The sequence below is a fragment of the Chinchilla lanigera genome, unplaced genomic scaffold, assembly GCF_000276665.1.
Source record: "Chinchilla lanigera isolate Chin_1 unplaced genomic scaffold, ChiLan1.0 scaffold00003, whole genome shotgun sequence".
Taxonomy (NCBI): Eukaryota; Metazoa; Chordata; class Mammalia; order Rodentia; family Chinchillidae; genus Chinchilla; species Chinchilla lanigera.
This window is the reverse complement of record NW_004955404.1, coordinates 36,453,575-36,475,943: the sequence shown is the minus strand read 5'-3', so window position 1 is coordinate 36,475,943 and position 22,369 is coordinate 36,453,575. Positions and strand designations below refer to the sequence as shown.

The window sequence follows — 22,369 nt, the reverse complement described above, 5'->3', positions numbered from 1 at the left end:
CAAAATATTGCCAGGATCATTGGAAAAATGAAATTTTAGGTATCTCTTCTAAAAAGCAGAGCTCATACTGGAGGGAAGTTGTGATGATGACTGTTAGAAATAGACCATTCACCAGAGAAGGAAGAAGCAAAAGACTGAAATAGATTTAACATTCCATCCATTTTTATATACTTTTTATCAATGATAAAATTATTCTTTCACGGACTATTCAACTTGAGCTGATGAATATGCTACTAATGTAAAAACCAGAATGGAAAACAATTAAACTCTACTATTTACACTAAAGTCCATTCTATCAAGTACACAAAGACAGCTAGCTGCAAGCACAAGTTTTTCTACTTTTCTTTGTATTACATGGTTACACAATGTTTTCCATTTTTGCCTTTCCCATCTATTTTCACTTGTGACTTTGCACTGCTTTTAAAAGTGACGTCCAATTAAGCAAAGGTCTCAAATGAAATCTAATACAGCACTACGGGACTGTTTCCTTCATTATTTTGCTATTATCTTTCTATTCATGAAGCCAAAATTAAAGCTAATATTTTTTAATTAGCTTCACACCTCCTCCGTATACAGGTAACCTTGTAATGGAAATTTTACGGTATGCTTTACTTTAACTATTTCAAAGCCAAACCATCTTTCCTGGATAGATGTTTGAGTCATTCATACAAAATCCATAACTGTTGCCAAATAAATGACTGAAATTTCCAAAGAAAAGATAATACGTCCTAGAGATAGTCAAAAAATACACTGTGAGATAAAGTGTTGTATAGGAAAATCAAGTTCACATCTAAAGAACTTTAGCAAGAAATTTAAAATTTCATGATATAAATATTGTTTATATAATTATATCACTAGAAAGCAATCAAAAGATTTGAGCAGGTAACAAAATTAACCCTAAAAGTGTTTCGCAGCATAACTGAGATGACTTGCTACCAAAAGAGTTAAATAAAAAATAGCGCAAGTTTTTTTTTTTTTTGAAGAACAAAGTAAATAAGTGGGATGAGGACGTATGACTGATTAGACAATGATTAGAAGAAAATGCGTGCTAGGAAAATAATATTAGATGTAACACACTAATTTTAAAGTATAGCAAACTCATAGATTTACAAAGCAAACCATATAGAAAATTTTCTTCTCTAAAAATAGTGACCATGAGTAACTTTGGAGTATTAGAGTTTCATATCATCAAAGTAATTTGAAATAATTCTAATCAATGTAATATAGAATATATGTCATTCAATCCTAAAATAGATTAACATAAAGCCACGTAGAATATAGTCTTAGCACTGTTCTACAATTCTCTTCTAAATATATTTTCTTTTACAGTACACATTTAAAGTCTTCATGGAAAAATTATTGTGAGTATTGCATAATAAAATGCAGAACAGTCCAAGCAGCTGTGAGTAACATATTCTTATTACCAAATTAATAATTTCAAACTAGACCAGAAGGGACCATTTTCCCCCTGGATATGGAAGCATATTGTTCCTTCCCTCAGCTAAGCCAGGAGCCCCTATTTGTGATGAAATGTGCCTAATTAAGTGACAGCAGCTGGACTTTGATGTTTTGGTTAATGAAGTATTTGTTTACATTGATTTTGTATGGTTCATATAATTTCTAAAGTAGAGCCGTTCTCTGTAGGGAAATATTTCTAAAGAAGGATTTGACAATAGAATTACAAATCATGAATCTCCTTTTCATTTTTACATTTTCATCTAATTTACTAATCTACTTAAAGGATTAAAGAATAAAATAAGAATGATATTGAAACTGTGTTTAAGAATAATGTTTAGAATATTTTTAAGTGTTTGGATATCATTACATTTTGAAACGTTAAATTTCAAAGTCTGAATCTTGAAAAACGTAGGAACCATAAAGATTAATAAGAATGATCTCAGATAATCTCTTCCTTTGATTTGGAAAGGAAACAGTCTTTAATACTTTAAAAGTGGTTGCTTGAATAATAATAGAACTGTTACTAATATAAATAATATGAGAATAAAAAGAGATACCATTTACATAGAGCTTACTCTAAGCCAAGATATGCAAGCAATGCTTTTGGAATAATTATTTCTGCCATATAAAATATAATGGGTATCAAAAACTTTAAACTGATTATTCTGTTTTAGAATGCAAATTATGTAAACACAAATTCCACACTATAATTAGCACACATTTAAACTGTATACCTGGAATGACTTTTACAATCTATGAGACTTAAAAATGCATATGCTTATGAAATAGAAATCAAAAAGACAAATATAAAATAAGCTTAAGTTACTTTAAGAATATTTACTGAGTGATAACCAGTGTAGAATTCTCATCTATGAAAGTAGTATGGAAAGTCAAATTTATACAGTGTAGCTTCTTTTGTATATCTAAATATTATTTTTTAGAACATATGTTGCCAACACAGAGCTTCAGAATCTCATATTTACTATACAAATGAACACTGCACAATATAAACTACAAGGTTTCACCTACAAATCTGATTGACCTAACAAGTTGTATCACATACAATATACTATAATGGAAGAGTTGAATGAAAAATATAGAAGACAAGATAAATTAAGACAAAAGTGGAAAGGAACGTACTGAAATAAGATGTGAGTGGACTAATTAAGAAAATGTTATTAAATTTTTAAAATTCCACGTAGTCAATATTGTCATCTATATAGCCTGTAAAGCACACAACAGGCAGAAAAGTAGTAAATAGGTAATTTATTTTCACATTGAATTTTAAAATATTATGATAATAATTATATTATTTAATAATGAAAATATGCTAACCATATGAAACTCATTTCAAATACTAAAAAGACATTCAGTGTGTTCGCAGTAATTACTGTGGTGATATAGCACACATTTCCACTTTTAAATACTAAATTTCCTTACCATTGTGTAGCTGTGGGCCACTTTCATTAATTCAATACAGCCTTGGGCATCTGCGAATGCTCGGATCCCTAAGCAGTTGGACGGATGCAGCAGCTTCATGAGGAAGTGGCAGCACACTTCTACCACTTGCGGAAGCTGGAGCAGGCACGCTGCGGCAAGAAGGTTCTCGATGGTGTCTTCCTTTAATTCCAAGCACCCTAAACAGAAGTCAAGACAGACATGGACAGGGCTTAAGATAAAACAACATGTAAAATTGAAACACTCAAACAGCACGCCGACGTGCTGCAAATTAAGAGACTAGGCTGATAATTAAGGTAAATTCCTCAAAAACGGCAGAAATTGTTTTAAGCACTATGCATTTATTTAAGTGATGCTCAGCATCACTCAGTAGATATAATAGCAGTTTCATCTAAAATATGTATGTATATTTTGAAATAATTGTGGTACTTTCTTTGAGTGACAAATATAAAAAGAGAAATAGCGTTCAAGTTATGTCTTGATATGCTAAAGACACATATGGAAGCATAGATTCACTGTTTCTGAAAAATGTATAGGAAACATTTGTATGAATGAATAATTAACATATCTTTGAATTTATATTGACATATTTTTTTACATATATTTTGATTGGTAATATTACTTTCTTAGTGGTCAATTACTGCAAAATATGAGCCCTTTAGCATTTCCTTTTTTCCTAAATTTTGGAATAACATTAAAGAAGTGGACTAGGCGTGTTTAAAGCTCATCTTTGAAATATTTTTGATCAACTAAATCTAGGATTAGATTTTAGTTCATAAATTAATGTACTTCATGTTTTTAATCTGATTGTCTATCGAATAAGTTTTGATAAAACTCACAATCTTTTGATAAGAGTCACAAATGATTTACTCCATATTTTTTTTGTTGTTGTTGTTAGACAGCCAGCTCGTCACTGGAAGTATCCTCACACATTTTACCTGAACACAGGGCCAGGCAGCGTTGCCCTAGAGTAATAAGGGGCATAACAAGTTCTTTTCAATGAACCACAAGCTGAAGGGATAGACATGTGGTACTGGTACCAATGCATTCAGGATGGATGTTTATCTAAGTGCTCTGTCTCTTGTACCGACTTTTAAAAGTGATAACACAACCACAGAAGATGGAAAATATACTTGAAAGACCCTGGACTTGAATCAAAACCTGGAGTCATTACATTCAAATATTAATTTTAAAATAATAAGCAGTAAGTATTGGAGCATATATAATTATATTGGGTCTCATAGAGTAATCAATTGTCAGTTACAGGGTTTATTATGTTTCATTGTTACACAGAAACTATAATTATGTGAAAATTTCCTACCATGTATTTTTTGCCATCTGTTGTTTCTACTTTGTTAAATCAATCAAACTTGCCAGTGTATTGTACAATTCGATGATCATTTGAGAAGTAAAATTTCTTTGGTTGATCTTATTGCAAATATACAGTAATATTGATGGAGAAAATTCTTTCCAGTGTAATAACTTTATTAATTTTTGTTTAGAAACTGTTGACCTTGCTGAATATGAGCATATATTCTTTAATAAATACTGGAAAACTTTGTCATTTTTGTTTAAAAAAACTCTTCCTCTCTACCTCTGTTTTCTATTTCTCTTACAGACTGCGTCTAAGATTTGTGTGTGTGTGTGTGTGTGTGTGTGTGAGATACTTTATATTCTCCTCCATGTCTGTTTTTTTTTCCTATCTTGTATTCACTGATTCTCCCGTTAGTATTCGCAAAACTTTCTTTATCCCTCATCTTTTAAAAACTTAGTAAATTTATTTCTATTTCTAAATATTCTCTCCATAAGATTATTTGTACCACAATGTCTATACCTTCATATCTACCTCCAAATTAATGGATACATACTTAGGTATAGCCAGTAGTGTTGACACCAACTTTCCAGCAATTTGTATAACCTTTAATTCTATAAGTTTTTTCCATAACTTTTAATTTTAGAAGTTATTACAATGACATTTATCTCTTTACATAATTTTAATTCATATATCATCAATTTTTGATGAAAGCAGGGTCTTTGCACTCAGCTACATCCCAAAATCATTTCTCTTTTTTAAATTTTGAGACAAAATCTCAGAAGTCACTAATTTGCCTGGTTGAGCTTTCAGTCTGCTTGATCAGCCTGCCAGAGCAGTAGGGTTACAGCACTAGGCTACTAGGCCTTGTTATTAAAATAAAATTATTTGAAAATTAATTCTAGGCATCATATTTCCAGCTAAATTTTTCAGCAAGTATTATCTAAAATTAAGGACATTCTCCAATACAGTGGCAATATCATTATCACATGTTACTGATACCGTATTATTCATTACAATATATATTTTACCAAATGTTCAATTAGGATACCATATAGATTTTATTTTTAAAATCACTATGTATTCCAGAATCACACATTATTTTTACTTGTTATATTCATTTGTTTTTCTTTAAAACAGTTTCCACTTTTTTTTTGTCACCCATGATATTTTGACATTTACTTATTCATTTTGTGGAATTCTTCACATTAGACTTATATTATTTCCCAATGCCTGGATACAGGTGAAACCTTTTGTCAGGAACACCACTGATCTTAGACCTCAGTGGCAGGTTATGAAACGCATGGTACCACCGTTTCTCACGGTTGATGTACCTGTTCTTCACCGTGTTTAAGGCAGTATCTGTCCTATAGCTTCACTTTAAATGAATCATTTTCTTTGTCATTACAAGTGATATAAAACACTTCTGTTTTCAAATGTCAACCACAGCATAATATGCTTCATAAATAAAAAGTGGATATTATTTGTGAGTTTCAGTGAAAGACTCAGACAGCAGTGGAATGTGAAAGATGTGTATCAATGGAGCTACAATTTGATGAAACCGAAAATAAAAAGAGCAAGTAAAATGAACAGAATTGATTGCAAGGAACTGAGAGAAGGAACAACTAAGATGTGATTTATTTGTACTAATTTTCAATTAATTTAGGTTCCTATTTTTTCATTTATATGAGAGAAATTTTTATAAATAAGAAAGTTAAAATAGTTATTCAAAATATCAAGATTTTAATTAGCTCACAAGGATTCCCCCCTTAGATAATGTCAAGTAGAAAATTCAGGATCATATTTCAATTCAGCAGAGGAGGTATTTGTCTAGAGCAATAGGTTTTTGAGCAGTTTATATTTCACATGATCAATGAGATAATTGTGTCTAACAAGATCTGTACTTGAAGTGGAGAGACTCATTGATTTGAATAACTTTTAGACTAAATCTATTGATGGTACTCATTGATACATATTTTATGGTCTATAAAGTACTGTAAGAAGAACTAGAATAAAATACTGTATCAGTTATAGCAATCTATGTTTTTATATCAGTTTTAGGTGATTTTTAAACCATATACCTAGACATAAAATCAAGGTGAAATAAAGGAGAGAAAATTAGCACCTTTAAGTTCATTATGATATACTCATAATTTATTATGAATTATAACAAGTTTTAACTTATATGTCTCTATAAAGTAGTGCAATGATGTTAAACTTTCAGAGAAATTTTATATAAAGTATTCAACAAAGTCATCAAGAAGATGTCTGCATGCTTCTTAGCATAGATCTTGTGAAAATCAGATTAAAGAAATAAATGCTGATATTGTGGCCTTTTTAGATTTTATATAACTATGGTTTTAGAATATCCAGAGTGTAACTTCCTTTAATTTACTTTATTTCTCAGTGGTATTTAGTTACAAAATCATTAACACAACAACTCTGAACTGTGACCCTTAAAGAGACCTAGTAGCAAGACTTGCTTTTAGCTCGTCTCAAATTTGTACATTAGAAGAAGTCCCGTCATACAAATAGTGAGATACAAATGGATCAGTGGGCCTAAAACAGTGTATGTATGCATTCTAAATTATAATGAATACCCATTTCGTTCTGAGAGATGAAAATATTGGTAAGCCCTGCCCATCATCACACCTAATAAAAACTCTGCACACCGAGTTCCTAATAACTTTTTTTGATTGACAGCATTTTTTTTTCTTTTTTTTTTTGGTTTTTTTCCGGTACCGGGAACCAAACTCACGACCTTGCGCTTGCCAGGTAAGCGCTGTGCCGCTGAGCTAAATCCCCAGCCCTCTGATTGACAGCATTTATACACTTTGCTATAATTCACTTCAAGGAGAATAATCTGTATTCTGTAGAATGGTAGAAGAAGGGTCTCTGTCTGTGTCTACTTATGATATACCTCTTTTTGCTATAATTAATCACAGTCATTGCTCTGACTAGAACCAGAAACATCTAAGTTCTCTTTGTGGATTATTGGACCTGATGTTAGCTTTGGAGACCTCCCAACATAGTATTCTAATAAAAAGAATTAGGGTGGTAGGTTACAATGTCGATATTGTTAACATTTCAATTCACCACAAATTACTGTGTAAATTTATCACAATCATATATAAAATTCCAAAAGAACTTTTCTGAAAATTAAAAACTAATTATAATTTGTATATTAATGTAATGAACGCAGAACAGTAACCAAATTCAAACATTAATGGTGTCAACCATTAATGGTGTCAACCGTTAACAATGCAACCTGATTTTTCATATTTATTATAATCTGAAAGAATAAGTCCTGATTGGTATTGGTCTAAGCAATGACAAATACATCAGTGGAAGAGAGTGCAGTCCAGCAAGAATCCCACCCATATGTGAACAGTGTAAGGAAAGACTCAAGGACAATTCCTCTGAAAAAGGAGTCTTTGAAAAGTAAGATTTCTACATAAATACTGCTACTCCAGTGTATATATACCTTACTGAGCTGGAACTAGAATTAAATGTTAAAATTAAATTGCAAATGATCTGTAAAAATTAGAGAAAATCTTTGTGACTTGAGATAAATCAGAAATATTTTTAGGGAAATATCAAAAACATAACCCCCAAAAAACACAAATGGGTAAGTTTAACTTCATGAAAATCTGTGTGAGAGACACCATTAAAGAACAGAAGGTGAGGCACTTACTAGGAAAAAAAGTTACAAGTCTTGTGTCTGGTAAACAACCATATTCAGAATGCATGAAGAAGTCTCAAAGCCAATAATAATAATAAAAAAAAATGACAGTGGAGCAAAGAATTCCAACAGACATTTTACAAAAGTATATGAATGGAACCGCTGACTACCATTGGTTTTTCTAGGGGTACCCATTAAAAATACAGTGAGACATCACTGAGTATCTGTCAGAACTGCTGCTGTGATTGTGAAATTGCAAGACTAATTGGGAGAACAGTTTTTTACTTTTACTTATATTATTCATCCACATCTATACCTAGGTATTTACTTAAGAAAACTGAAAGAATATAGTGACACAAAGCTGTGAGTATAACTGTTGGTAAAATTTATTTTGTGATAGTCTAAACTGAAAACAGTCCATAACTTTATTGAGATTTGTTTGAACAAATCTGATTGTATTTATTGAACATGATACTTTACAGTAATAAAATGGAAAGAGTTTTTGAGGTATTCCATCTCCTGGTTAATTGCACTGTTAAACCTTAAAAAGTATCAGTCTATAATCTCGCATAATTAAAATTTTGGGGAAGCAACATAACGTACTCTGGCAGAAATCATACTACTTTGCTTATGTATGAAGTGAGCATAAAAAGGAGCAAAAATATATTTTACAAAATGAAGTAAGAAAACTTTGTGTTAACAGATAATACCATTTGCTTTGTTTCTGAGATGGTTCTATAAGAATGTACATATGTCAAATTTATACAATTCTATGTCTTGTATAAGTTCAGTTAAACAGTTTCCAATTACTCATCAATAAAGTTTTTAAAACACTCTAATATATTGTATAAATGAATTGAATAAAATGATTTGACAGTGGCTATAAAGTTTTCTGAGGAGTCAAATGCTTTAAAAGTTATATAAATATATATTATAATTCAAGAATTTATCAATTAAGTATTAATATTTTGCTTAAATTTTGCAATATCTAGAATTTGAAATTATAACTATGGCAAGTCACATATTATACTATCACGGAAAATACATGGAAATACATTTCTAAAATAATACAACAAATGTGAGTCTCACATACAAAAGTCATTTGTTGTATATATTTGTCTCTATGTGATTTTTACCTTCTCAGATCAAAATTGAAATAAAAATACATAGAAAATATTTCAGTGTGATAAGCTATAGGACATTTATGTTATTTCTTTGTGAAATCATGCAAATTTAGTCCCAATTGCAATACTACCTGCAGAGCCTTTCATCATAATTCAGAATGAATTTTAGCACAACATTTCTTCATTTCATTGTATAATAAAAAACTTAGGAAGTTTTACAAAGTACTTTTGCAGATTTAGTTTTTACATTCTATTTTAATAAGTATAACAAATGTATAAAAATAAAAATTATACATAGCTATGTGTGTCTCTTCAGGTTTTTTTTTACATCTATACAGTGTGCAATGTTTAACTCAGGTTAAGTATATCTAACTTATTTATGATTTCCCTATAAAGAAAACATTCAAAATCATTTCTGTATTTTTAAATTTTGTTTTATGAATCCGTGTTTTCCATGCATAATGTTTGCATTCATCATGGGGAATTGGTACATGAACATCACACATCTTATTTATTTTTCATCCCTGTCCCTCCTCTTGACTTCCCCCTCCATCTGCTCTTGCAGTGCATTATTATTACTAGAGGCGTATGTAGCACGGTGCATTCTTGTGACCCACAGCCATATAGAGAACAATTTTTAAACTTACTTACTGTCATTTTTAGGTTAATTTGAGTATTAAAACCATTGCTTGTCTTAAAGAGTTAACAATGTCTCATTTTTGGTCAACTCCCAATGAAGGGACACTTTTGCAAAGGCCAGAAGGCACAAATGGAATAATAGCGTGCTGGGGTTGAATGCACACAAATTGAGCTTCCTCACGCATGATGTATTTCTTTATATCTATACCCTGGCCTTTTCTCTGAGACACTTATTAGTAAAAAACCATAAGTCTGCCAAGTATTTGACTTAAAAGTTAACGTACTAAAAACATGGCTGCTGATGGTGAAAAATGTAACTTTCATTCAAAGTTAACTTTCACAGCACAATATTCCCATAGACTAAATTAGAGGACAATGCACAATATTTTCACTTAAATGCAAAGAAAACTGGCTTTAAAATGCCTGATAATCAGGTGAAACTTTGGATACCTAAAAATATAGGGTAGTGATAAATAAACCTGTAGAAATCATTGCCAGATATTAAGGAATTATTTATAATTTCTCTTAATTCATTAAGAAGAAATTTGTTTTCAGAACTAACAAATTGAAAGTCAACATATTATCAGGTAACAGACATCTTCTCAAGTGACAAATGACTTCCTCAGTTTCCTCGTGGTTGCTATAGTTTCACATTTTTGACTGAGACAGAAAATATATATATATTAAAATATAGTGATAGTATCGATAGAGATATCAAAGAGGAACTATTTCATCATGTGTACTTCTTTAATAAAAGTTAAAGCAAATTTTACCAAAATGCTTCCAGGATTCTTTCCTCCATGGTGCTTTGGCAAATTTCAAGTCATGGAAGAGTGCCCAACTCAGTCATTAGGCAAGGACAAAAACCCACATAAATGCCACATACCCTGTTCACAGAGTTTGAAAATTGGATCATCCTTCTCTGCTTCAACAAATAAATTCAAAGATTAGTGTATAAAGGTATGCAATATTCCTGTTCACTCCCATTTTAATTGAATGCTGCTGTGACTGGATATTCCAAGTACATAAGAGTAAATTTTAATTCCATGTGGTAGGAGAAAATATATTTAAATTTATATGTTATTAGAAAGAAAATATATAGAGAAAGAATGGAATGGAGAAAGTGAAGATTATATAAGAATATGTTTGTGCTACTCTATTTTTATTAAATAAGGGCTCACCATTAACAATTGTGATGCATATATCATAACTAGTTCTGCCATAACATTAGTTTTATTGAGACAGGATGTATTTTCCTGTAATAGCTCTATTAGATATGTGTCTTTTACCAGAGAAGTGCAAACACTGCCCAAAAACCCATTGTAGGTGCCATCTGGGCAACATTCCCCCTACTCTTCACCAGGGCTACTTTCATACTAGCCAGTAAAAGAAATGAAAATATATCATCATCACTTAAGCAATGTTAAAAAAATTAGAATAAATACTTTTAGTAACCCCTTGAGATTAAAAAAATACTTTGCAAACAAGAATGCTTCTAGTTTAACAGAAAACTGCAAAGCACTCTCAGACTTCTCAAACAGCATATATCTCATTCCATCATTTATAATATTTTGCTTTAATATAGAACACCTAATATTCATGAACAAACTGCATATATTACTATTAAACAATTTCCTTATTGACATGCACTCACTTTTGATTTTTTATTTAGTATCTTATTTCTGCTTTAGAATCCCATTTTGGACACTGTGTTTCCTTAATAATTATGTCTCTTTAGGTTTTTTTTTTTATTGTAGGAGCATCTCTTATTTTCTTGCTTTTGATAAATGACAGTACTGAGGGCACAAGTCCAATATTTCATAGAATATCCTATGATTTAGATTTTGATGATTACAATTAGAACAAGTTTGTGGATTTTTAGTCTGTCCACATTCTATCAAGTGAAGACTATCAAGATGTCTGATCACTGTTGATACTCTGCTTGCTCATGTAGCAGAAATGATTTCAGTCATACCTATCCACTATTTTCTGCCTTAATTTTACATCCTGCACTCTGGAAAAAAAAAAAGAAATCTATGCATAGCCCAGAAGTAGTATTAAGGATTTTGCTCAGTGTTGTGGATGGATAGAATAATTTCACTAATGATTTGGAATTATTTTGCTATGATAAATGATAGGTTTGTCTATATATCTGTCTCTCTATGTATGATAAAGGTAATTTATTGGATTTTCTGACTTTCAGTAAAGGAACACTGTAGAGTCCTTCAGCTGCACCCTTTTGTAATCTCTAGTGCATTAATGCAAATTTTTAAGTTACCAAAATTTGATTTTTAATGCAATTGAAGTATTTGCCCCCAAATTAAAACTTTTTTATTTTAAAGAGATAAAAGAGATGAAAAATGATAAAATCAATTCAAAATTTCAAAACAAGATGATCAGAAATTAACAGTGGTTATTATATTGCATACTGTGATCTTCAAATTAGTGGCTCAGATTATCAGGTTCAGGCATGAGAAACTGATCAAACACATAAGCACTAACTGTTCCTTCAATGAACTAATAGAAATTAGTAGTACAATTATCTTAGCTATCTTATGTATATACATATCACCCCCCCCTTTCTTTTTATTTTCAGTGTCTACCACGTTACTTGGCATCTAGTTTATTTTCATCCCATAAGGAACAAAACCAGGCTAGGAGTACAGCTCAGCAGCACCAGTGCCTGCCTAACAAGCACAAGGTCCTGAGTTGGATTCCCAATTAAAAAAAAAAAAAAAAAAAAAAAAAGAATAAAACCTTTGTCTTTTGAAACTTATAGAAATCAAGTTTTAGGAAATGTAGTACAAGTTTACTTGTGATGTTGTATGAACATGGATCTCATGTCCATAAAACTTGTCATACTTCCCTTCCAGCTACAATAAAAATCTTTTTTCATTTATTTTCAGCAACGAATGCTGCACATTTCAGAGTTCAATTGTCCACTTTGGGAAAAGTGAAAGAAAGTTAGGCACGGACCTGTAAAATGAGTCTGGGACAGCAAAGACCAATAGTCTTCCACTTCTAGCTATTTATCTGCTCCCTATAAAACTCCACTGAGAGTAAGTTTTAGAATAAACATGTGTCTTGTACTTTAATTACATTGATTTAAATCTACTTTTCATATGTCCAACTTCTGAAGAGAAGAAATTGTTTTCTAACTAAAAATTATGATTTCATCGAAACAATGTGGAGGATGGCGATTTAGCACAGCGGCACAGTGCCTGCCTGGCAAGCACGAGGTCCTGAGTTCGATTCCCAGTACCGGAAAAAAAAAAAAGAAAAGAAAAGAAACAATGAATTTCAATTTCAATGGATCGATATCAGCTGTTAAATTCCCTCCCTTTAGGGATGGAATATATCCTTTATCGTTAGTATATTATAGTTCATAATTCTGTACATAGTGAATTCTACAGATTTTCTTTGCTCACATCTACTAGTCTCTATGGATAGTAAAATAAAATGGTTTTCCAGTCTACACTTAATTACATGTTAGTTTCAGGAAAGATAAAAATTAAATGGATTAACTCATTAATTAGTGTAGGATTTTATGAAGAACATGCCTTTTTAAGTTCAGCATAGACAATAAAATTTCTTACATTAATTGTTCCATGCAAACAATTGCATTTGATTATAATGTTTAAATTTTGTTTCATTTAATACATGAAATTGCTAGTGCCTTGTGTATCTGGATAACAACATTTCAACTTGAATCAATCAGCAGAAGAAACAGTGTATTTTTGTTAAGCATAATATGTAGGTTCATTTTTATAAAATAAACTTTAATACTGAGAAGTGAAAACAAATAATTATATCATTTCTAGAATGCAAATAGCACCTTAAAAATGCTGTGACACAATTCATATCATGGGTCTTGTAGATTTGAGTTTGAATATAATTTCCAAGTCTTGTTTATTTGAATTTCAAGTTATATACATCATATGTACCTCAGAACAAAAGTAACAACTAACACAAATGCCATAACTTGATTGGATTATCTAAGTTGCTTTGATTTTTTTCTTTCTCCATATTCTATTTCAGTTAGAAATAGGCATAAGATAGAAAAGGATACATAGGATAAATTTTGTATGTATGCATATATGGGATAGTTAACATAGTTGATCTACTGTCTTCTGTTTCTTTGCTGAAAGAAACTGTTAGAATCCTTGATTGATCAATATTGCATGTCTCTATCTGTTTTCATGAGAAACCACTTTGAAGATATAAATATATAATACAATGAGCATTGTAAATTTTCTACCACTTTGTAACTCTGTATTGTCTGTACTGTTCTTTTGCTATTTTGTAAAAGGTTGTCTGTCTGTTAATGTTTTCCTCCTTTTATTTAAAAAAAAAATAGAAAAGGATACATATAAGACAATGGTATTTTGACAGGCAGATTTTAGCTAAGGAAAGCAGAAAAATGCTTTCATAGAATAAGCTGTTTATTTATTTGTTTTCTGGTTGTCGTTTGTTGGGTTTTATTTATTTGTTTTTTTGTTGAGGCAGGATCTCCCCATGTAGTTTTGGCTGGCCTTGAAATCACTATGTAGTGCAGGCTGACCTCCACCTCACAGGGATCCTCCTGCTTCAGCCTCGTGAGTGTCGGCATTACAGGTGTGCTCCATCACCCTAAGACTCCAAAGAACCAGTTTAACTTCAGGTTGTCTGCAAAGTTGTTTCATCTTGACATGCTTACATATTTTGTTAACTAAATTGAGTAACTGTATTGTACAAAGTAAAGAAGCAGTTTTGGTATTTATTTTCTGATAATCTCTTCAGATAAGGAGTCTTTGTGTGTTTTTCATTATCATTATTTTTATGAGACAGGGTCTTGCTATGTAGTTCAGGCTGGACTTGAACTCACTACATGACCCAGGCTGGCCTTGAACTCAAAGAGATCCTCCTGCCTCAGACTTCTGACAGCTGGGATTATAGATGTGTGCCAGCATGCCCAGCAAGAGTTTTATCATCTTTCTTATGTCTACCGATCCACTATATACTACTCCTCTCTTCAGGGCTTCATCTATTGGCACATATTGTTTGTTTGTGTAACAGATGATTTTCATTGTGACTCTATTTTGGCTCTGAAAATATGTTTAATATGTTATCATCTTCCCTTTCTGCTATGATTTTTAGTCATTTTTAAAGATCACCACTTTCATCCGGAAAATATGAATATTCCCGAGTTGAAATCATCATCTCTAAGTAATCATATTAATCAACATGCCTTAGGCCTAGAGAAGTGGAAGCATAATAATTATCAAATACTGTTGAGGAAATGTACTTAATTATCCAATAAGTATGAAATTTTTCTCAAAACACTATCCAAGAACATTCAAATTATCTTATTTACTCCTTAGTTTTCCTCATTTATATATTTTAATTTGGAAAAAATTTTAAGCCATTTTGCAAAATAGAAAATTTAGTTTCAATAAATATAAGCAGTGAGATTTATACACAAGGTCTTACATACAGATTGTTTAGGTTACTTCGGCAAATACTAACTTGTGAAAAAAATAAATGAATGTCCTCTTACTTAATTTTAGGTTAAATAAATTTGATCATTATTCAAAAAATGTTCATTGAAGTTTTCTGAAATTTCCTAAAGGCATCTTTTCATTGTCCTAATAAAAAGTTCTTAGCTTCATGTTAATCTTTTCAGTAATCAAGCTCCCCTCAACCCAAACTTTGCTCTGGATTCTCGATACAGATCTGGCAAAAACCCACAACTGTACCCAAGCCAAAGCCTGAGCACTGCCGTCATTGATCTCAGTCTCCAATAAAATCTTAGGGCATGAACGAGCCTGAACTACACAGCAAGACCCTGTCTCATAAAAATAATGATAATGAAAAACACACAAAGATTCCTTATCTGAAGAGATTATCAGAAAATAAATACCCAAACTGCTTCTTTACTTTGTACAATACAGTCACTCAATTTAGTGAACAAAATATGTAAGCATGTCAAGATTAAACAACTTTGCACACAACCAGAAGTCAAACTGGTTCTTTAGAGTTTTGGGGTGATGGAGCACACCTGTAATGCCGACACTCAGGAGGCTGAGGCAGGAGGATCCCTGTGAGGTGGAGGTCAGCCTGTACTACATAGGGATTTCAAGGCCAGCCTCAATTACATGGGGAGATCCTGTATTAACAGACAAACAACATGAATCAATCCCAGCATCACACATTCTAGATCCAGCCACCAGTGCTCACTTTAGCAGAACATGTACTGGATCCAGCTACCTCTGAAAAATACACACTTATAACTGCATGAGACTTTGGGGGGTCATCTGCATTTAAGCCATAAGTCACAGACATATGGTCCATTCTCAAGATGCAGCTATTGTGCACTGTGCTGCTATAAATATGATATGACACATCAATGTCATATGATGCCTTACATCTTCTCACAAGATACCTTGAAGGAGTATGGTTGGGTCCAATGGAATTTCTGGGTAAAATGGAATTTCTATTTTTAGTTTTTTGAGAAATCTCAGTATCTCCATAGCAGCTGTACTAGTTTACATTCCCACCAACAGTGCAGGAGTATTTACTTTTTGTTCTCCACAGCCTCAGCTTCTTTGTTGTTTCTTGAGGTCTTGAGGGCAGTAAAGCATTCTGGCACAGATTACATAAATCTAAGTAGCAGGGCATGACAGCACACAGGTGTGAACCAAACACCGGTGGATACTGAGGCAGGAAGATTGCAAGTCCCAGCCCAAACTGGGCAACTTAGTGACAGCAAAGCTCCGTCTCAAAATTGAAAATAATAAAAAAGAGAAAGGGCTGGCAATATAGCTCAATGTGAGTGCTCTGGGGTCATACTCAATAGTAAACACACATATGTACACAAATCTATGTAATTTGACCAAGATTCACACATATTCAATGACTGTCTAAAGGATATTCAAAACAGTTAATACAAAATAAGGAGGAGAAATTTATGTGCCAATTAGAACAAAGGCCTTATAACTAGAATGAATACTCAGTGTCCCATATCATGATTTTCATTTAAAGATCAAACCTCCTGCAGGTCAAAGTAAATCTCACATAACTAATGTGAAATTCTATGAGATACACTATGCTACATTTTGAATACAATATCATAAAGGGTATAGATGTGTTGGGCTTCATTAGAGGTGAAATTGTCCTGGGAACATATAGTCAAACATTTGTTAATGTAGAAGAAAGCATAGTATGCATCTGAACGATAAATAAGAGAGCATCTGATTCTAATCCTAACTTGGAGAACCCAAAGTAAAAGAAAGTTTTTACAGTTACAAAACAGGAAGTAACAATGCCACAAAATCAATACAGACTTTGCATGAAAGCTAAATCGCTTATAAATTAAGTCAGGAAAATTAACTTAGCCATTTAAAAAGAAAATATGCATTACTCTAGGGTAGATACATAACCTTCACATATTGCAAATGTCGGGATTCACATATCTGCTTTATGGTAGTTCCTTTGTTAAATTCCACAGCATAAAGCTAAAATACTGTTCACTAAGAGCAAATCAACCATAGTATCCACAAAAATATATCATTTTAAGAACTTATTTTGAAATAATTTCCCCAAAATTAAATTTATTCAGATTTACTTTTGTGTGCATACACAGACATGAACACTCAAAAGCAAACAAGATCACTTGGCAAGATAATTGAAAACTAGAAATATGATAGAACCACATAGCTGATTTAATTTATTTTATTTTTATTCTTCCTACTTTTTTCATTACTGAGTATAAATGTTGTTTCAGCATCCTGAGATAATTACTTTAATCGATGTTCTAAAGTAATGGGTATTATTAATACCAAAAAAATTATTTTCAGTCTCAATTTCTCTTATTAGCAGTAAAATTTTCCCTCTGTAAAAGCCCTATGTTTAAAAGTAATATTCTGTTAATGTGCTTGCATGATTCATGCCACTTGAATTAAACCAGTAATAAAAAATTAAACAGTAATTTACTTTTAATTATCATAAAAATTCTGAAGGGAATTCAGATGGTAAAGTTCTGGCTAGATATACTGATATATGCTCTTTAATATTAAAGAACATTAAACATCTCGGTGCCTATGTGTGACTATTTATTTCATTCAAATATTTGGTAATAAGCAAAAGCTATCTTAACATTCCTTTGCATGTACAAAGACTTTAATTAAGTTCACTGGCACACAAGCCTCTTTAATAAATAAGTTAACTCTTCAGTGAGATTTAAGGTTTGCCGTGTGGCAGTTTAATTTTCTACTCCTCTTTTTTAATACCACTAGTAAATGGACAGCTTCCTTTATTTAAACTTTGTCCTTATCAGTTCTCTACAGGACCTGACACTGTTACTAACCTTGCATTTCCATCTCCCATATTTGTTAGAACTCTATTTCCTTCCTCGTCAATGAACACCGTATATTTTCATGGCTGTCAGGATAGTAAGGATTATGCAAGAGATAAACCACAAGGAAATTTCTATCAGTCTGAATGCAACTTTACAATATAGTAAGCCTAAATGAATCCTTTCCAAATATATTCAATGTTCTCCTTTCCTTATACAATGTGATCATCAATTTGTGACTGGAAATTGAAATCCAAATATGTGCATATGTATGAGCACACACATGGAAAAATCCATATAGTAACCCTCATTTACACTTTTTTTACCAATGAAGAAAACTAGGCTGTGTATATTTACAAGTATGTTTTGGTTTTGTTTTACAAAAGGACAAGAGAAGAAAGTTGCTTTACATTTTAAATTTGGAAATTCATTAAATTTTGTATTTCTGTATAATTTGGCCCATTGTTTCCAGAATCCAATAAAGGACGTAGCACATAGTATGTATATACTAAAATGTGAATACTGGTCGGTGTGTTTGCAGGATGAGATGTATTATGCATTAACCTACTCCAATTGCTAGGCAGTATTGCAAGAAATTAGCATGAGCTGGGAGGACAGATGAACCAAACCTAGATCAAAACAATGTTTGGCAATATGAGATTCAATTTAAACTGCCCAAACTCCTTTGAGAGGAAGCACGTCATAAGTCACTCCAATACACCTATGTCATAACTGATAATTGACAAAGGGGAGCTATGATAGAGAAAATATCATTTAATTTTTGTTCTATCATTCATAGTCCCATTTCATTATTGATCTTGATATTTCTTGTCTCGATATTGATCTTGGTCAGGTAGTTTTACCTCAGTGATTGGGCTGTAGCACTGAAAAATCTGTTTGTATGTTAACTTAAAATAGATAAATTTCTTATTTACCTCATGATGGTTTTTATCAATGCACTTTGGAAATATAGCAAGTGTGACTCTATTATTTTTGGTCATTCTAGATTTACACTTATGTGGACAAGTGTTCACATCTAACATATGTAATGCATCATGCTGTATGTCTGGATGCTCCCCCCAAGCTTCACGGGCTCATAGGTGGGTAGCAGGAGGTGGTTTGATCATGGGGCCATGATACACATCAGGGGATTATTCTACTGGAATGGTGTATGACCTTCCTATTATATCTGTAATTATTTCTAGAAGGAGTGCAAGTTTTCACTGCTTCCCATTGCTCAGCTAAAATGACAAAATGACTGCATGGTTTCTTTTATTAAGCCAAGAAGCAACAGAGCACTGGAGCAAATATTCACCATTTTTATAACTGACGGATTATCCTACACACACCTAAGAATATTTTCTTTAATTTTGCCAACACAGATGTTAACACTTTTCCATATTTTATTTTAAATATTGGGAAATATTAACTATATATATATATATATTGAGTAAATTGTTTTCAGGGTGAGCTTATATTGTCATGGAACAGTACTCACTCTTTGATACCTAGTAACCAGGATAAGAGGACTAAATATTTTCTTTAGCTCCTACTGCACCTTCCCAAGTCCCTTCTTCCTGTAATTTACTGGCCTAGAAAAAGCAAAGTGTGCCGGATGTTTCCCATTATCTTATTACATATACATTTTGTTACATAAACTTGTTGGATAGATGACCCTTCTTCCTCCAAATCAAAAATTACTCAACTCCATATTAATTAAAACCTATATTAATCAAAATTTATTTCAAGCTACTTTATTCATTTATTCTTTAATTTCCAAGTTAATGAAATAAATTAGCCACATATAGTGCTTTCACATTTTACACTTTCCAGATTTTATGGAAATTTTGAACTCATTTAAATATTCTGATGCACTTCTACTGAACGCATTGCTTCTGCTACTAATAATTACCAAGTATGGACATACTTGATCTTAAGTTTCTCCAAAGCTTTGCAAACTTTCAAAACTAAGAATAGATTCTCACATGGCTGAACCTTTACTCATACAATGTTCCTACTCATTTTTTTCTTCCTTCTAGGATAAATTTATGTTTAGCTTTCTTCAAATGAAGGTCTTCTAGATCAGTTAGCAAGCTAGCTACCTAGACACTTACACAGATACCTTCTATCCTTCCTGTTATGTACAGTTTATCACTTGATCTTTTCTATTGTTGTAGCTTGTTACATTACATGTAGGTACATATTTTATCTCTTTCCTACAATGTCTCCACTAACACCAAATTGGTTATTGGATCAACTGGCACATTTCTGTAAACACACAATTTGGAGTTTATCAAGCACCAGGTACAACAATGTACAGGAGCAAAGGCTAAAGCGGCAGTAGTAGCTGTGAGGTGGCTTGTATCCTGCCTATCCTCTGTAAAGCACAGCCAAATCTGGGTCATTACATTCAGCAGGGAGCTTTGCAGCACCTTCCAACTTCATGCAGCAGGATGCTGAGTGTCTTTTGACCTAGTTTTACACACGAGCAATTCAAGGAGGGCAGGGCGTGTAGACAAGTGTAAACTCTGTGGCTTTTCTTGCTGAAAGCATTTCTAAAACATTAGCTTCAAAATTTGTCCCATTCCAGGTGACTGTGCTTGATTCTTTGAGGTTGAGGTAAGTGCTTTTTATTGCTGTTTTACAGTGTGAGCAAGATGAAATTGAATTGAGAAGGTCTTAACTGTTCCTTCAGTTTGCCTGAATTTGGATAAACTCTTCCAAAACTCTCAGTCTTCACCTCACTTAGAGAATTTACTTTGGGAAATGCAACACTGTACTTGTTTCTCTACTGCTTTCTGATATTTTTTTTTTTAAAGCTTCATGCCAGTTTTGTAAACCAGAAATTTTTTTTCCTCAAGAACCTGAATGCCCTGTTTTTAAAATGTAACCCTTAAGGGAGACAGCTTCTCTATCCTGTAGATTCTGTAGGCGGAAGGTGAACAACAGGTGGACACACTGCTACAAATTGTGAAGATACCGCATCACAAAATCATGACCGAATTTACGCTTCGTTCAAACAAATCAGTCAGCAAATACAAACAGTCACTGGGGCCTGCCTCACTGCAGTGTGTAAAGGCTCTCCCAGCCTTCATTTCAGCCTGAGTTCTGGTATCTCTCCACTCTGCAGTAGCCTTGAATAAAGCCTTGCACTAAGTATTTAGCGGAATTTTTGCTCTGTCAAAATGTTATCTGAGAATTTCTGAGACCAGAAAATGTCTGTCCTTCCTTCGCACTGACACTTTGAAACTTGAATTTAGAGCGTATGTTCTCCTCCCCTGCCACGAGAGAATTCATTTACTAAGCGTCATCGTAATAGTAACAAATCCCTGGCTGTGGTAAGGCAAACCCTTACAAAAGACAGACTCCAACACATCCAGTGTCTTTGCCTCCAGTGGCTTAACTTTCCAATGCTGCCTCTTACTTCTTTTACCAGAAAAGTACAGCTTCAGGGACGCTAGGGCCTTGGTAATGATGCCCCCGTCTACCTTCCTCTCCATATCGCACAGGATGATCAGATTTAGGCAAAATGAGTCACACATTATCTCTAAAAAGGATTACGTCAAACAATCACCAATCCATACTATCAGCCTTTGCTACTCTAAGAAGATTTCATCATCTCCGTTTTTCCTAATCTTAGTGTTATTAAGAGTTTTTTTTTTTTTTTTTTTTTAATCAATGTTAACCCTAACAATGCTAGGGAAAGCATGTTGTATGCCTTCCAATTTGCTCTTAACATTTGGGACTATGTCATAGGTTTTTTTCTGAGCCTTTTAGCTCCCTCAGCTGAAAGCTTCTGGAGAGCAAAGGTATGGCTTATTTATTCTATTACAATACAGGTAATATTGTATATTGAACAAGATTTAAAAACATTTATCAAAATTATTTTAATTCCCTAAATATGATGAAAAGATAAATAATTATACCAGTATTTTAGATAGGAAAGTTTCAAATCTACTTAGTTTTACAACTCTAAATAATGTTTTACTATCCCTTTCAAATAAATCTGTCATCTACATTAAATATTCTGTAACTTTTTACATTGAAATAACACATTACCAAGAAACGTTACGTTGCAGTCAGTTTTCAAATGGAAAAAGCTACTGGTAAATATTTTTTACAAGCAATAAATCTTTACTCAAAACAAATTTGCTAAAATGTTTAAGACATCAGTGGGAAAATGTAATTCATTTACAGTACCTGTATATGCAAATTGAACAAGGTCCCAGAGGGCGTTGGGGTCTATGCCTTCCATTTTGATCTCCTCCTGCTTGGCTTCACAAACGTCACTTGTAAACATAGCCGCAAAATAGTCAGAGACGGAGCTCAGAACCAGCCTGAAAGAGGCAGAGTTCGATTCAGGT

At 32.5% G+C, this 22,369-nt stretch overlaps 1 protein-coding gene across 1 annotated transcript in view; it reads right to left on the bottom strand.

The window, feature by feature from the left end:
- The window catches only part of Klhl1 (kelch-like family member 1), a 392,040-nt gene that overhangs the window by 220,958 nt on the left and 148,713 nt on the right, over window positions 1–22,369 (bottom strand). The window contains exons 3-4 of the mRNA XM_005374194.2: window positions 22,206–22,342; window positions 2,899–3,095 (exon numbers count right to left, since the gene is read on the bottom strand). Of these exons, the coding sequence (XP_005374251.1) occupies window positions 2,899–3,095; window positions 22,206–22,342 (334 nt within the window). The remainder of the gene's footprint in view (window positions 1–2,898; window positions 3,096–22,205; window positions 22,343–22,369) is intronic.